General features: G+C 39.6%; 1 protein-coding gene across 5 annotated transcripts in view; it reads left to right on the plus strand.

Annotated features, from left to right (window-relative positions):
* Positions 1-17,655, plus strand: part of ANKRD7 (ankyrin repeat domain 7) — a 55,801-nt gene that overhangs the window by 25,174 nt on the left and 12,972 nt on the right. For 4 of the 5 annotated variants that reach the window (XM_035127225.2, XM_035127227.2, XM_035127229.2 and 1 more), the window contains 12 exons: positions 150-183; positions 1,333-1,474; positions 2,284-2,500; positions 2,953-3,136; positions 9,327-9,473; positions 10,541-11,497; positions 12,124-12,276; positions 12,829-12,983; positions 13,176-13,269; positions 13,593-13,670; positions 15,781-15,915; positions 17,319-17,431. In XM_035127225.2, the coding sequence (XP_034983116.2) occupies positions 150-183; positions 1,333-1,474; positions 2,284-2,500; positions 2,953-3,136; positions 9,327-9,473; positions 10,541-11,497; positions 12,124-12,276; positions 12,829-12,983; positions 13,176-13,269; positions 13,593-13,670; positions 15,781-15,915; positions 17,319-17,431 (2,409 nt within the window). The remainder of the gene's footprint in view (positions 1-149; positions 184-1,332; positions 1,475-2,283; positions 2,501-2,952; positions 3,137-9,326; positions 9,474-10,540; positions 11,498-12,123; positions 12,277-12,828; positions 12,984-13,175; positions 13,270-13,592; positions 13,671-15,780; positions 15,916-17,318; positions 17,432-17,655) is intronic. The other variant, XM_035127228.2, reaches the window with a different exon arrangement.

A 17,655-nucleotide genomic window follows, 5' to 3' on the forward strand; every position in this document is an offset into this window, starting at 1 on the left:
GAGCCTAATTAGAAACACACGAAGTGGCTCCAAAACAGACTGAGCCACTGCCCAAAGATACAGATACAAAATTTGTGTACATTTTTAAAGTTAAAAGTAGCTTACTTGCAACACTTTCATACTGAAAAAGTATTATGTTTGTTTTCTAGACATCAAGCCCGAAATGTGAATGAAACAAAAAAGGTACTGTAAAATAGGCTGTCAAAATTTTACCTTAACTTATAAACATTTGTACAGAACTATAAATGGCAAAGGTATTTTCACCAATTTTTGAGGAAGAATGGCCACACTCATGTCATGCTGATCCAAGGTTTAGGATAATGCGCAAAAGCAGGAATGAGTTGTAGCAAGCCTTGGACATGCACATTCCCTGGATGTGTGAAGAGATCGCTGAGTGGGACAATCTGCACTTGGTGATTGCTGGCAAAATAACTGTTGCAGTTAGACATTCATAATTTGTCACTTTCAGGAAGGAAGGAAGTTTAATGATTCAGTCAGACCAATGGAACTTTTGTGACTTCTTTTAATACACAACTGGATATGAGCTATAATAAAGTTGTGAATGCGGGGCAAATTATGACAAAATCCTGGTCATGGCTATATAGGACTGTTAAAGAAATTGGGAGAGAAGAAGTGTGGATACCAGCACCTGGAGAGTTAGAAATCAGCAGCACTATTAGGAAAGCCAAGAGCTGTTTGAAAGTAGGCAAATTCTCAGCTAGCCTTCTGCCTAGGGAGAGCCAGCCAATGACAATATAACAGCTTAGGTGTACCGCCATTTTGCATTCAACTGAACAAAGCAAAATGCTTTGGCATAAAATCCAGAGACTGTTTGGAAGTGGGTGAGCTGACAGAGAATGTGGCGCAGGGGCATCTAATGTGATGCCACATGTTATTTAGACTACAACTCCCATCAGCCTCAGACAGCATAGCAAATGGTCAGTTTTGATGGGAGTTGCAATCCAGTATTTGGAAGGCACCATGTTGGCTACCCTTGATATAGCACAAAGATGTGTTTGTGTAACAAGCTAAACCCTGGCTTGTTTGCATATTGGACATCAGACCATTGTTTAGGACCAAACTGTAGATCTGTTCACATGTAGACAAGAGGGGAGGATCATGGCACCAAGGTCAAGGACAGTCATGCTTCTCAAGTGTTTTGTAGTGAAATAACCAGCATGTGAACTGATCATGGTTTGATTTGACTGAATTGTGCTGAACTGAGCTATTGCTGTATTCTTGAAACACTATTTATGGCCTAATAGTTAAAAAGAAATGGTCTGATTTGCTATGAAGTTTTACTCTATTTGATTTTGTATTTATTACTTATAGATCTATAGAGCAGTGGGAATTACCAATGATTTTGATGACTTAACTCCGTCTTCAGATACACCTACAGATGATATTGAGTTACCTACTTCAGTCTATAGAGAAGCTATGATGTTGATAGAAAAACTTAGTTTGGATAGTAAAGGTAAGCACAGTGCTATTGCATAATATTCAGAACAAAATAAATATATTTAACACCCAACAGTGTCAAGCTGCTTGCACAACTTTTGCTCTTGTAAACAAGACTTCCTCTCCCTCTATTTTACCCTGTATGCCCCTAAAATCTAATTGGCAGGGTAAGGGTGGGACCATCTGAATATGTTTGTAAGTCTTCCTGTGGGTGATTTGCAGTAGATCAACAAGGATTTTAACTCCTAGCAATAGCAGCAGCAACAAAGCAACCACTCATCAGGGAATTTGGACCAAACAACTAGCAGTATGTTGATGACATTCAGCTCTGTCTCTCCCTTCTATAAGTTTTAGAAGAGGCAGTACAGGTCCTGAATTGCTGCCTGGAGACAGTAATGTGGATCAATAAGTTGAACCTTAATCCAAACAAGACTGTGATCCTGTGGGTGGGTAATTCCCATGTCTGAGATTTGGTGGAACAGCTTCTTCTGGACATGGCTGCACTCCCCTTGAAGGAGCAGGTTCATAATCTGGGAGTGTTCCTATAGCCATCATTGTCACTTGAGGCCCAGATACTTGGAAGTGCAAGTGCATTTACAATTCATGTGCAGTGCACCCCTCAACACTGTGGTGAATTCGGAACCCTAAACTTACCAGGGATTCATTGTGTGAATCACACCTCAAGAATACAATCAATATGTGTGGTTTTTTCCAAGCACATTTTTCCAGGGTATTGATATAAAGCTATACATAACTCACTTTTTCTTGTTGCTATGAATTACAATTTTGAGCAAGTAAGTTAATACTACACTGTTTCCCCCAAAGCGGATTCCGTGAGTCTCCTGAAAATTCAAAATATATGTCATGAATATGAAAGTTTAATTGAACGTGAAAGAGCATGTTCTATTCATCTTCGAGGAAAAGTAAAAAAAGTTGAGAATGAGAAAAAAGAGCAGCAGAGAATACTAGAAGAAATGACAGAAATGAAATCTACACTGGATCATAAAAAAGTTGAATGGGAAAGTACTATCAGCAGTCTCAAGTAAGCTGTCATAAAAAATTTCAATTTTGATAATCTAAAAAAAATAAAATGGAATCGGTTTTATTAGATACTTCTGCTGTAAAAAGTTGGAGACTTTCTAGGATGGAGTCAGCATTGCTAAGCTAAGGTTTTATTAGAGTAGCCTATTCTTAAAGTGGCACAACATACAGAAATGGCATCACTTGATGTCTGCACATTGTCATATTTCCACAGGGACCTATGTGCTTAAGTCCAAAATGTGTAGGCCAGGTGTTGCTATCAGTTTGCATATGTTTTTATTACTTATCTTCTGTTTTTGTGTTGCAAACTGCCCTGAGATCTATGGATGATGGGAAACAAGCACAGCTCCCCCATGCACATAGCCTCAAACATCTCTTATAGAGGCATTTTAACCTAACATTAAATGCCTGCCTCTGTATTCATACACATCTTTTAAAATGGTTATTTGCCAGATTTTCTTTGAAACAAGAAGAAGAAAAGAGGACAAGTGCTGAAAGGTTGTACGAGGAAAACCAAGAACAGTTAAGGAAGAAAGAGGAGCAGTACTATAAACAAACGGAAGAAAAACAACAACTTGAGTTAATGCTGAGAAGTCTGGAAATGGAATTTAGAACACTGAAAAACCACTTGAAACAGGTTAGATTAATCTGGAAACACTGAACTGTAGAGTTGGAAAGAACCCAAAGGGTTTTTAGTGCAATCCACTGCAATGCACGAATTGCAGCTAAAGGCAATGGAGAAATAAAGTAAAAATGCCTATGAAAGTACTGAAAACATTATTAACAGCTTGGATTTGTAGTAAGCATTTGTCTGAGACAACAAATTAACTATTGTACTCTCATGTTATATTTGGTTGTTTACAAAGAATATGAACAGAAACCGTTTTTTTGTGGTAGGCAGTCTTATTCATATTCCATTACCTCTGAGTCTAACATAATTGGTTTACAGCAGGCATGTCAAACCTGCGGCCCTCCAGATGTTTTGGCCTACAACTCCCATGATCCCTAGCTAGCAGGACCAGTGGTTGGGGAAGATGGGAATTGTAGTCCAAAACATCTGGAGGGCCGCAGGTTTGACATGCCTGGTTTACAGGGTGATTCTAATTATGTTTACTCATGAGGAAGTCCCATTTATTTTAATATTTACTTTGGGCTAAATATAATTAGAACTACTGTCTTAGAAACAGGCATTATTTCTGAACATTAAATTTGGCCTGGGGTCAGTACTTGAAATACAGCTCACCATAACCACCAATCTTTTGTGATGCATCTCCTTAGCTCCTGTGTTAGAAAGCTCCAGAGATGACTTAATTTGCCTCCTTAAGCTGCCATAATGTGGTTATGTACTGGCTGGTATCAAACCATCTATCCTGTGATTCATTCATGCAGATCCCAGGCAAGATCTCACTTCAACTACTTAGTTGGTTGCCTGCCTGTCCTTGCTCAGGGTTTTGTCAGCCGATTCCAGACACACACTCAGAATTCCGGCTACCTTAGAATCTAGGTACATTTTCTGGTCCACGCAAGAGGGAACAACTTGGGCTATGTCGGAATCCAAAAGAACCCTGACTCAAGAAACAGCACATTCTTGGACTCCTCCCTGTCTTTTCTTTCTTAATTCCTTGCTGCAATTTAACTCTCTGGGGCTGGCACACAGGAGGGGTGCTTTCTGTCTTGTTGGGGTGGAACCTGCAGGTCTAGGGGCAGATGGTGAACTTTTGCTGCCGAGGAAATGCATAGCTCTAGCCAGCTTCTTTGTGAAGATCTAGATTGGATAAAATCAGTGTACAGATTTTTGAAAAAAGTTATGTAGAGTTGAAGGGGTGTTGAGAATGCATTCCCATGCAAAACAAGGCAAACCCATGTGAATATTATTTTGTCCACAGTGGGAACACAGACTAGTACAGAGAGGTTGCTGGCCAAAGGGATCTTGACTAATGAAAGAAATAATTCACTGTGCATCACTGATAAGCTGTAGCAGGTGATTCTATTTCGGGAAGGTTTTCTGTTTGGTGAGCCCCGCATAGGAGGGAGGGCTGAACAGAGCATAGCTGCCAAGTCTCCCGCTGAAAAATGCGTGATCAGCAGCAGCGTGGCACCGGATGTTGCGTAGAAGCGACTTCCGGTGCCGCGCTACCCAATGGGCACCGGAAATCGGGTGGCGCCAGGACCCAAAAGGAGCCTCCCTGGCAGGTAGGAAATCAGGGTGATTTACGGGATTTTTTCCAATCCGGGCTGCCAGCGGGAAACGGTTTAAAATACAGGGGTTTCCCGCGAAAAACGGGAGACTTGGCAGATATGGAACAGAGGTTGCCTCTCCCATTCTGGAGAACTAGTGAGTGCAAAAAAATGAAGATTTTTCAGATCTATGCTTTATTTTGTAACAGGTGCCAATAATAATAATAATAATAATAATTATTATTATTATTTGTTTGTTTGTTTGTTTGTTTGTTTATTATACCCCGCCCATCTGGCTGGGCTTCCCCAGCCACTCTGGGCGGCTTCCAACAGAAAAATAAAATACAGTAATCTATTAAACATTAAAAGCCTCCCTAAACAGGGCTGCCTTCAGATGTCTTCTAAAAGTATGGTAGTTGTTGTTCTCTTTGACATCAGATGGGAGGGCGTTCCACCGGGGGGGGGGCGCCACTACCGAGAATGCCCTCTGCCTGTTTCCCTGCAACTTGGCTGCTCGCAACGAGGGAACCACCAGAAGGCCCTCGGTGCTGGACCTCAGTGTCTGGGCAGAATGATGGGGGTGGAGACGCTCCTTCAGGTATACTGGACCAAGGCCATTTACGGCTTTAAAGGTCAGCACCAACACTTCAAATTGTGCTTGGAAACGAACTGGGAGCCAATGTAGATCTTTCAAGTGCTATGTGGTCTCGGCGGCCGCTCCCAGTCACCAGTCTAGCTGCCACATTCTGGATTAGTTGTAGTTTCCGGGTCACCTTCAAAGGTAGCCCCACGTAGAGTGCATTGCAGTAGTCCAAGCGAGAGATAACTTAGAGCATGCACCACTCTGGCGAGACAGTCCGCGGGCAGGTAGGGTCTCAGCCTGCGTACCAGATGGAGCTGATAAACAGCTGCCCTGGACACAGAATTGACCTGCGCCTCCATGGACAGCTGTGAGTCCAGAATGACTCCCAGGCTGCGCACCTGGTCCTTCAGGGGCACAGTTACCCCATTCAGGACCAGGGAGTCCTCCACACCTGCCCGCCTCCTGTCCCCCTCAAACGGTACTTCTGTCTTGTCAGGATTCAACCTCAATCTGTTAGCCACCATCCATCTTTCAACCGCCTCCAGGCACTCACACAGGACCTTCACCGCCTTCACTGGTTCTGATTTGAAAAAGAGGTAGAGCTGGTATCATCTGCATACTGATGAACACCCAGCCCAAACCCCCTGATGATCTCTCCCAGCGGCTGCATGTAGATGTTAAAAGCATGGGGGAGAGGACAGAACCCTGAGGCACCCCACAAGTGAGAGCCCAGGGGTCTGAACACTCATTCCCCCCCCACTTTCTGAACATGGCCCAGGAGGAAGGAGCGGAACCACTGTATAACAGTGCCCCCAGCTCCCAACCCTTCTAGACGGTCCAGAAGGATGTTATGGTGTCAAAAGCCGCTGAGAGATCCAGCAGGACTAGGAAACAGCTCTCACCTTTGTCCCTAGCCTGCCGGAGATCATCAACCAGTGCGACCAAGGCAGTTTCAGTCCCATGATGAGGCCTGAATCCTGACTGGAAGGGATCCAAATGGTCCGCTTCTTCCAGGCATGCCTGAAGTTGTTCAGCAACCACTCGCTCAATCACCTTGCCCAAGAATGGAAGATTTGAGTGGGCGATAAATAATGCTCATGAGAAAGTAGACCTAGTTATTCTATTTCAGCAATTGAGTAAGAATAGGAATAGGGACAGTGTCTTATGGGGACCAATAGGAGACAGTGAAATTGGAAGTCGGGCAAGAGGTGGAGCTTATGGGTCCACTTCAGGAGCATTATGGATCCCTTTACTCCCCCACTTCATAATTCAAGTATTGACTGGAAACCTGGCCAATTATCAGATGGCTACCCAAGTTGATTTTTCTCTTATTTGATTATGCTATTACGCCATTTAGCCAAGAAAATTGGCCTACCTTTTTAAAATGTCGAACTATTCCAGATACTGAGCAAAATAGGGATGGGCTCCACATTCATGTCTTGGGTTAAGCTAATGTATTCTAAACCTACTGTCTCAATATATGTAGACAAAGTTCCACTAGAAACCTTTAGGTTTAAAAGAGTTCTTGTTAGGACTGCCCTTTCACTCCCTTGTTATTTAATCTATTTATCGAACACTTGGGTGAAATCATCCAACCAAAATTTAGGAGCAACTATCTAAAAATAATTTTCTATGCAGAAGATAAAGTATTGCAATGATTGCCAACCGTTTTGGGGCTTAGGAGGACCTTTGTGATTTTGAGAAGATGCTGAAGGGGCCAGTCAGAAAATAGCCCAATACTAAATTGCTGCCATTTCCAAAAGAGCAGAAAAGGAGCATAAAATGTGGGAAAATCTGTTTGTTTTATTTTAAATAGAAATGCAGAATCTTTAACTATAAAGAGACACAGATAAATATGTGCACTTTTTGCAACTGCTGCCAGGAAAATAAAATAAAAAATTATATTGCTGAGGTAGCTACGGTATTAACGGTAAAGGAGATGGATTCATCGGATGCCATCCATACCAAGATGCATCTTTCTTACCAAAGTTGTACACAATTATCAGTTGTATTATTTAATATTTCTTTTAATGTATCAGTGGCCACGTGATGATTTTAGTTTATAAATTTTATTATTTAATGTTTTAATTGTTATATTAAAGTATCTCCATAGCTTTGTGCTGATTAGGTCATGTTTTGATAATGTGAATGTTCTAAGTTTTGTACCAAATTTGTATATATTTTACTGAATGACATTGCATACATTGCAGCAGCCTTTGGGTATAAGCAATGAACTTGATACCGATTAACTATAAAGGGAAAGATTCTAACCACGTGGCCTATGTGCCAGCTTACTCATACTGATGATGGGCAGTTCAAGACTGCTGCTCTCCCTTCTTCTGATTTAAAAAGAATCACCTTGGACTGGACAACCCTTTAAATAGGAGACACTTTCAAATAGAGAACTGTCCACTTTAAATAAGAGATATGTCTACTTAGAAATAAATGAGAAATACATTTTGAATGAGGTTTACCCTCTGGTAAGTGTGCATACGTCAAAGGGAGTGTAAGCTGAGCAGTCCAATGTACACAACAACCAGCCCATGGTCAAAATTCTAAATAGTATGTGCAGTCTTGCTACTTTAGCTTCTGTTAAAGGCATGAATGAATAAATGTGACTTCGAAAGGTTCAGAAAGGACAATTCAAGCCAGGCTGCCTAAGGCATATTTTATGAGAATGTTTGATCTCCTAAATACCAACCTGATAGAAAATCAGATATAAATATTAAATCCCCTAATTTAGGTTAAAGTAATAACTGATAATCAGTAAGCATGTTTTGCTTAATTAGATCTTACTATTTCTGTTGCATTTAGCTTAAATATTTTAGGGAGCAAAAGGAAAATAGACTTTTAAAAAGTTTAGTGACCTCATAATTAACTAGATAGGCTATGTGTTTTGTGATGTCAGCTGAAGCTCAGAAGAAAGGAGAAATGGCTATGTCAGTTCTGTAATAGACAGCTTTACAGTGCTCGTCCATATTTTAATGTTTACACTGTTTAAAACAGTATGCATTCTCCTCGTTTGAGTTCAGTTTTAAAGATTTTTGCCCCTTTCCGTTTCCTTTTGATACTGAAGAAGCAGCATACTTAAGGACTTTTTGTTACTCCTTATTTGCTTGATACCTTGAGTCTGAATTTCCTTTCACAAATAGTTTTTAAGTTTTATGCTTCTAGTTGGTATGTTAAACTGAACAAAATGTTTTAGTAGGGTGAGAAAATGCAAAATACTTAGATGACTTGAAAATGTTTGGGCATCTGCCAGATCTGATTACTGAAAATTGGTCATTACCAGCATTCAGAATATGTAGAAGTATTTTTATCTAGTGCCTACGAAGGCTGGTGTAAGCTACCAGCTGTATTCTGATTTTAATAGAATGAAGAAAATTGACGAACCTAATCAGGAGTGGATTTCTACATTTTCTAGTTATCCTCATGGCAGTTCTAGCACTTACCTATTGGGCAGAAAATTTACATCTGGTGGATATCAAGGAAGCTTGCTTCCTAGTCTTTCCTTTTCTATTCCTCCTGTTAGAGAAAGCATTTTAGAGAGGATCAATTCCTCATCAAATGCATTAGATTTGAGTTTCAAGAGAACGCCTCAGGCAGTGCAAGACCTTGTGAAGTCTGTTCGACATATGGTAAGCTTGTTCAGAAATATGACAAACTCAAAATTAATATGCAAGCTTTAGGTTTTTTTCTTTCACAGTTTACGTATTTTGAAGAGAAAAAAAGGTAACGTGTACTTTCTGTTCTTACCACAATAGTATGTGCTTTGAACTCCTTTCTTATCAAATAAAAGAAGATACTTCAAAAGATTTAAATTAATTCTCTTTTGAAAATATGAGAAATTAAGAATTTCATCTTAATTTCTCTTAATCCCAGAAACAGAATAAATACCTGGAAAAGCAATTATTATGTATAAAATCTAGTATAGTGACTTCTGTTTTTACTAAAAGTTTTCACTTTTAGTGCATTTTTTTAAAGGACAGCTTTGTTCTGAATTCAATTTTTTTTAAAAATAAAATTGTATATTCTTTTAGATACATCTTTAAATGCATTTTTGTAGATTGAAGAAGAACGCAATGAAGCCCAACAGCAGCTGTCACAAGAAAAGACTGCCAGAGCTCTGCAAGAGGGTATTTTGAATACTCAACTCTGGAGGCAGAAGGAATTAGAGGAAGAGTTGAAAAAAACAGCAGCTATACAATCAGAGGTATCCATTTTATCAAATGCTTAAAAGTGTAAGAGAGTTCAGCACAAATATTTTTCCAAGACGTACTAGCACAGAACAGTTCCATAAACTTATGGGACAGTAAATTTTTGCTTTGAGTTCACTGTCTCCCTTTGGAGAGAGGATTGGGGAGTGTGTGCGGGTTGGGCACCGCTTTGCCAGGCTCCTGGCTGCATACCGTAAGGTCGCAAATATAAGCTGCACTTTAACTTTTCACAGTCGGAATTTGGGGGGAAAGTGAGGCTTATATTCAGGCCAATACAGTATGTCAAAGGGCTCACTATGTTCTAGTTATGGTTTCTTGGTACGTTTAAAGACCTTCATTTGTCACACTTTAATGTGGATTGTATTGTTTGTGCATAAGCATTAGTTAAACATGATTAATATCTGTATGCAAGATACTCCCAGGTGTACAATAGGAGATGGGAATTGGGGGGATTGGGAAGCAATTTGAAGGGGTTCAGATTCCATAGAAGCAGATTATGGCCTGCTTCTGGAATTTGCACTCCACCAAATTCTTTTAGTCTTTTTTCTTCCACTTTCTTTAACAAGCACTGCATAGGGGGGGGGGACGGGGGACATGGACCTATAAGAGGCAGCCATGTTTCTTTCCATATGCTGTTATTGAAGGTGGCTGTTATCACCAGTTCTCTCTAGGTAATTGCAGCCCTTTTTACATCTCACATGGCAACAACTATGCTTCCTGTCTGTTCCAGCTGGTAGATATCAAAGATATCTGCCCTGTGGCTTCCTGTTTGTGGAATGCTCTCCCCAGAGAGGCTCACCTGGTGCCATCATTACATATCTTTAGGTGCCAGGCAAAGGCATTCCTCTTCTCCCAGGCCTTTAGCTGTTTAAAGCTGGTGGGGGTATTGTTTTGTTTGTTATTATGCTTTTTTTTATCCTGTAAACTGCCCTGTGATCCTCAAATGAAGGGTGGTATATAAATCAAATAAATAAGTATATAAATCCATGATAATGATGAGGAAAATAAAAGAATTTTGGAAGATTTTAAAATTAACTTTACCTTATGTTTATAAATCATTCAGATGACTGATAATCATGCCCAAGAAAAGGAACTGTTAAATAAAAATCGAGTGCTCGAAGATGAACTGACGGTGTTAAGATTAGAGCTTGAACACATAAGGATTAAGCACCAGGAAGAGGAAACTAGATATTTGGAAGAAAATGAAGCTTTGAAAGAAAAAATAGAAGACCTTAAAAAGGAGCTGAAAGTAAATGAAGAAACTTTGACTCAAACAATTTTTCAATACAATGGACAAATAAATTTATCAAAAACAGAAGTTGCAATCCTAACATCCAAATTAGAACATTTTAAAGAAAATAAAGAAAGATTGGAGGGGGAACTTGACTCAGTTCGTTCCCGCTCGACTTCTGCTGCTCAGGAACTTGAACGATGCCAGATATTGAAAAATGATCTTGAACGAACACTGCAACGAGAGTGCGATGAATGGCTTCGCTTGAAAGAGAAACTGAACCATGATCTATGTCTTCTGCGAGAAACAAACAATGGCATGTCTGAGCAGTTAAGAAAAGCTGAAAGTAAAGCTAATAGTCTCGAACATGAACTTCATCAGGTAACACATAGTCTTAGAGAAAAAAGCATGCAGTTAGAAAGCGTTCAAAGGGATTTAAATCAGGCACACTGTCTAGTGAAGGAACTCGAGAATGCGCGGCAAGTTGACAAGGAGCAAATGAACAAATATGTGGTAAAACAGGAATCTATGCAGGAACGGCTAGCGCAGCTCCAGAGTGAAAATCTTCTACTCCGGCAGCAATTTGAAGATTTTCAAAACAAGGGTATTATCAAAGAAAAAGTAGTGAGTGATGTCCAAGATCGATTCAATGATATTTTCAATAAACTCAGAGCTGATACCGAAAAACAAGTGCAGATGAAGGAAGAGGTAAATAAGGAATTAATTGCAAAATGCAATAATTTAAAGGAGGAAGTCTTGAAATATGAAGCAGAAAAAGCAGATAGAGAGGTAAGTGTGATATATTCAATCAGTGCAGCTCTAAACATTAAAATAAAAGTGATGCAATCCTGTTAGCCAGTAGCAAAAGTCTGATTGCATTAACAAATCTCTATTTGCACCTAGCAGCACTATACTGGTTTGACATAGAGAGTTTTCTGCAATTGTGTCTTCTAAATGAGCCTTACCCTCAGATATTAAAATTGCACACCATATAATACTGTGGAATATACTACAAAGGGGAACTGCATTTACAACCAGTTTGTGTATTTAAAACACTTTGATAAGTCCCTTTTTAAATCTTTACATTCTGAATAAATAGGAGTGAGTGTTAGGTAGAAGCAATTGGCATGTGCTGTCCGAAGTTTCAGTTGGTATTTAGTCAGAAAGAAAATCTATTGCCAGGTGCAAGAGTTTTGTATGAATCATGACATGAGAACTAAAGCAGGGCTACCTCAGAGAGATTCGGGGCTTCTTGGCTTCAAAGCAGGATCTTGCTGAATCATCCTGAACTGAAGCAGGATCCTCTGGAGCACTTTGGGGTACTTTGGAGATTTTATGAAACACTGCAGATAGTATTCTGCAAAAATTTCTCCACAAACTATAGGCATCATTTAAATCAACATTTCTTTTATTAGGGTACAATAAGGCAACTTAAACAAGAACTTGCAGATTCTCTTAAAAAACAGTCCATGACAGAAGCTTCACTGGAAGTTTCTACACGTTATCGTATTGACCTAGAAGAGGATAAGCAACATCTTCAAAAGGAGATAGACAGGATAAAATTCAAGGTATGATTAAAATAGTTTATTAAATGTTGACTAATATGTCTTCGGCCTATTATTCACTTTTTAAAATGCTCGTTTTGAGGCAGAATAGTGGCATGTATGAATGGAGGTGGATTTAATTTCAACAATGTTTGTACCTTTATATTACCAATCTCACTTGAAATAGAGATTCAAAAGGGTTGCACCATAGAAATGAGGGGACTAGATTTCATTCCATCTGGTGTTCTTTCCATGTAGGTATTTTAAAGCTGATCTGTATAGCCAGGGGAGGCACAGGGGAGCTGCAAACCTGTTGGTTCTCCTGGAGCTTCCAAGGGTATCCTTTTGGCATATCTGTTAGAATTGGAGATTGGGGGCACCACTTAGTTATTTTGGTAGACCAGACATGCAGAATTAATAAATAATTTCTGCTGGGGCTTCAGAGAAGATATTACCTTCTTTTTCTCACTTCATAGCAACTTTGTTCTAGTTCTATAGTCAGCTGGAAACATGATTATCATATTACCAAGCCCCTTTAGCCAATCATGTTCTGTTGCGGTTTCTTTCTTTTTACAGTTGCAGGAGTCAGAAGATCATCATCTTCAGTCTGAAAGACATATTCATGAATTTAAAAATACTTTGAGTGACAAGGAACAAAAATTACAAGATCTGTTGGCAGAGTTAACAGGAGCAATTAATTCTAAAAAACAATTAGAAGACCATATACAGAGGTAAAATATATTGCCACTATGTGCACATTGTATTTTAAGCATGCAATGAAATGAAGAGCTGCTGTGTATCAAATGATAATGTTATTAAATAGCAATGTTTACTGAATTGTATTTGTTGTGAAAACTTACACTCAAACGTGTATATATATGTATGGTGTGTTGCCTTGAGACTTTTTTTTTATTCCCTTTAAGTCTTGAAATAGAAAATGCCAAACTGGAAGCAACAGCTGTTCAACAAGCTGGTAGAATTGAGATACTTCAAAAGGACCTGCAGAATAGTGTCTCTGTAAGTCATCAGTAGGGTTGGAAAAGGAGAGGGTGACGGGTAGGAAGTTTGTTTCTAGATGATTCCAACAACTGTCAGATTATTATTATTATTATTTTATTTATTTTTTATTATAAACTAAATTTATTGGTCACTTTATCTTGCCCTGGGCAACCCAAAGCAACTTACAAAGACAGAAAGAAAGGAATAACCCCACATAGATACATTGAAACCAAGGGAGAAAAGAAATACATTATAAAAATCCTAAAAGGCCACAGATAGTTAAAGGCCAAAGGCCTGTTTAGCTTAGTAATTTAATTGTTGGTTTCTTTTTAAAAAAATAGATTCACAGTCGTCTTGAGGAATTGATAAATGGTTTACAAAGAGCAAAAGTCAATTTAGAGGAGCAACTAAAGCAACAGGTGCGGTAAAGATTTCTAATGTGCTGGTGATTTGTCTGTGATTATACATGCTCATAGGATAGAAGTGAAATATGGGGGGGGGTCTCTGTTTTAAAATGATGAAAATTAGCATGCAGCACATTGTGGATATCCCAAGGTGAGGGATGAATGTTGATCCTTGCACAGTCAAAATGGCACCACTTACAAGAGGAAGATATATCAGCAGGCTTGGGGGAACCATGAGATTTCTAGAAGAACTTGAGAAAGCAAAATCTTAAGAAAGCAGAAAGACAATAACCCTAAACAGGAAAAAAGATGTGTCATGTATGAAATCACTTAGAAGAAGAAATGAAAGGAGCACACCTGTCCTTCCTCAAGTAGGGCAGGTTTCCTCTTCTGGACTACCTCCCCACTTGAGAAGGGAAAGCTTTAAAGGCACAGATGGAGTCAACTGATAGCTGACCCAAGTTGTGCTTTCATGGGCTCAAAGATGTTCAAGTGGGGATGTGGAGAAGGAAAGTGATTATTCAGGTGACTCTCAACTTCCACAGGGGTTATGTTCTGGGGATAGCGTGTAAAGCCAAAATCGCATATAGTCAACATTTATTGGGTTCAAAGGCAGGTGGGATTGCCTTTTTCCCAGACACCCGCCCCCTTTCTACCCCCTTTTAAATTATTATTATTTTGCCAAGTGCATACAGCTCAATGCACATAAGCTAAATGTGTGTAAGTTGCAGTCAGTTTCTTCTACATATAATTCAAACAGGGAAAGTTTAAATGTGACAGAAATCACTGATGAATAATAAAACTAGCTTTCACGCACAGAGTAGGCCCACTGAAATCAATGTATCAAGTCAATTGATTTTAATGGGTCTCCTCTGAATTTGATTTTGTTGAATATCACCTCAAGTCTTTAAATATTTATTCCAAAGATTAAACAGAATTTGGTTCATAAGGCTGAAAATAATACTTTATCTCTTATTCCATCATCATCATAATTAAATAATGATGATTACATATAATTTTATGTATAATTTTAATAATAATTTATATTTAACTGTATGTAGCAAAAATGTATGTGATGCAAAAAGGACTGATACAATTGTTTAAGTGGGTTTCAATACCTGTTTTTGAGGAAAACTACAATTAGTGGTAACTACAGTTTGCCTAATTCAAGCATTGTAACAAATGGTAGCAAAGCAGGGAAACATTGGAGGGGGAGTATATGTCATAGCTGCCAAGCCTCCCATTTTTCTTGGAAAACCCCCGTATTTTAAATCACTGGCAAGCCCGGATTGGAAAAAATCCCGCAAATCCCCCAGATTTCTTACCTGTCAGGGAGGCTCCATTTTGGATGCTGGTGCCGCCCGATTTCCGGTGCCCATTTCCAGCACCAGAAATTGGGCGGCGCCGGCGCCGAAAGTTGCTTCCAGTGGCGCGCCGCTGCTGATCCCACATTTTTCAACGGGAGACTTGGCAGCTATGGTATATGTACCAAGGGCTGGGGGCGGGGGGTGTGGGAATTAAGAAGTGAGCAAGCAAGCCTGTAGTTACTGCCCCATCACCCAATTATGGCTTGGTAGTTGGCTCTGTGACAACCTAATGGAGTCTATATTTTTATATACCATATTTTTCGCTGCATAGGTCACACCTGACCATAGGGCGCACCTAGTTTTTAGAGTAGGAAAACAAGGAAAAAAATAAATTGTCCTGGGCATAGCAGTCAACTCCTAGAGGCCTAGGTGCCTTTGCACCCCCCCCCCCCAATTAAATATTTGAGGAACCTTCTTTTGCAAAGGGGGAAAGCTCCATTTTTTTTAGGATCAGCTCAAAGTTGTGCAGCTTTTTTTGCAAATGGGAAAAGCCCTGTTTTTTTGGGGGGGGGGCGTCAGCTCACAGTTGTGCATCTTTTTTGCAAAGGGGGAAAGCTCCATTTTTTAGGATCAGCTCAAAGTTGCTGAGTTTCCTTGCAAAGGGAAAAAACGCTGTTTTTAAAATCCTGTTTCAACTCACAGTTCTGCAGCTTCTCTAGGAAAGGGACCCATTTCTACAGTTTCCAGACAGATAATCTAATCAGGATTGCCTTTTCTGTGATAGTTCTGCATCAAAACACATTCTGATTGCTCCATAGGTCGAGAAGCAAACCATATTTTCAGCAACAGCGCAAGATACTCACAGTATGTGGGAAGAAGAAGTAAAGTCAAAATCAAAACTTGAAGCCCGCCTTTCTGAGCTTGAGAAGGAAAAGACAGAGCTAATGGCTCAGGTCAGTCCAGCTTGAATACAGTTAAGCCTGTATCAAACTGTTCTGTGTTTCTTTACACTCAGAGTAAACATTAGGTACCTCCCAAGTAATTTTATTTAGTTATTTATATTTATTAAATTTCATCCAATTACAATTAAAAATAATAATACTCCCAAAAAAGTTTTAAAAGCCATAGATTGTTTAACTAGCTAAAAGCCTGGGAGAAAAGGAATGTTTTTGCCTAGTGCCTAACAAATACGCTTGAACCCTTGTAATCATTCATTATATTTTTTGTGAATCATTGCAGGTAAGTTCACAAAAACTACAAACCTAAATATCATTTTTTGTCGCCAACCTCAAATGGGCACTTGCAATAATTTTTTGGAGGGTGGCCTCAGAGTAAAGACTCTCAGTGAATAAACAAACATATATAACCAGCATCAGAAAACAGGGTTTTATTATCTTTTCTGGCTGGTGATTGAGCAGTGAGGTCAAGATACACCTTAAAAGCCTGTATTTCCGGTCTATCCCTCCACTATTTCTCAACGCGTAGGTTTGCCGCCCATCTGTGGGTGGGCCTGGCATACACCCAAGAGCCCACCAGAGTCTGCAAAGCTATCTTGAAAGTTTTCCAGTTTTGTATCCTTCCAGCTATCTTGAAAGTTTTCCAGGCTGTTGCTTTGTTAGCAGGTGTCGCACTGGATGTTGATAACACTTCTCACTCAAATTTAGCTATGGTAGGTTCTGTAGCAAGATCTTTGGTGGCGCAGCTCTCCAGTACTTGCTGGTTGAATCTAAAGATAAGAAGAAGGTGTTTTCATTGGCCTGAAAGAAGGATGATCAACATACCTTTCAGAAGTCTTTCCAATGGTACCAGTTCTCCCAGTCCTTTCAGTTTCACCACCTAAGGCAAGTGGATGGAATTTTTGGTCCTCTCATCCCACTTGGTCTGAATGGTGAAGTGAAGCCAAGAGACAGCAACAGTATCAAAGTTTGGTTAGTCCACCCTGTCAAAGACCTCTAGGAACCAGTTCTGATGCTTCCCTCCCTTCCAGTAGGAAGCTGCCTAAACCAGGTAGAGGGACAGATGGTGGAACATAACATCAGAACACGTCTCAGAAGTAGTTTTTACCTGGAACTGTATTTGTGGTCTCCCCACACCTTCTCCCTATCTCTGGGGTCCTCTGAGAAAGAGGAACATTGTCTGCCTATCAATCAAACATCTGGAGATGGGGGGGATGGGAATTTTCCCAAACAGAGGAATATATTTGCATTTTGTTTTCTGGTTCTCACACAGCAGTTGAGCACAAGATGCAAAACATTCTTTCTGTGATCAGAAGGGCACTTGCATGCCCAGCTTGATGTGTTTTTTTAATGTTAATGAACAGTGTTAGTGTAAAGATGTTGTGCTTACTCTCTTGAAGTTGGAGCATGAAAGGAAAAAAGTGAAGAAGTTAGTGGAGTTGAAGCGATTGGTGGAAGCACGGCTAGAAGAAGAAATGAAAAGAAACACAGAACTACAAAAAGAATGCAGCGGGTAAGGAAGTTTCTGTTGTTCTGCTAATAATAAATAGATGCTTTGGTTTTATAGAAATCCTGTTAGAAATACTTTTAACATTACCCTGTTGAAAGTAATCATTCATTTAAAAGGCAGTTTGCTGCTTCTGTTGAGTATTCTACTTTGCATTTAGTGCCCTGCGCCGTCTTGAACTGTAAATGATTCTCTTTCCACTGTTTAATTGAGAGCAGCAGTTGTGTGGC

Source organism: Zootoca vivipara, chromosome 10 (assembly GCF_963506605.1).
Source record: "Zootoca vivipara chromosome 10, rZooViv1.1, whole genome shotgun sequence".
Taxonomy (NCBI): domain Eukaryota; kingdom Metazoa; phylum Chordata; class Lepidosauria; order Squamata; family Lacertidae; genus Zootoca; species Zootoca vivipara.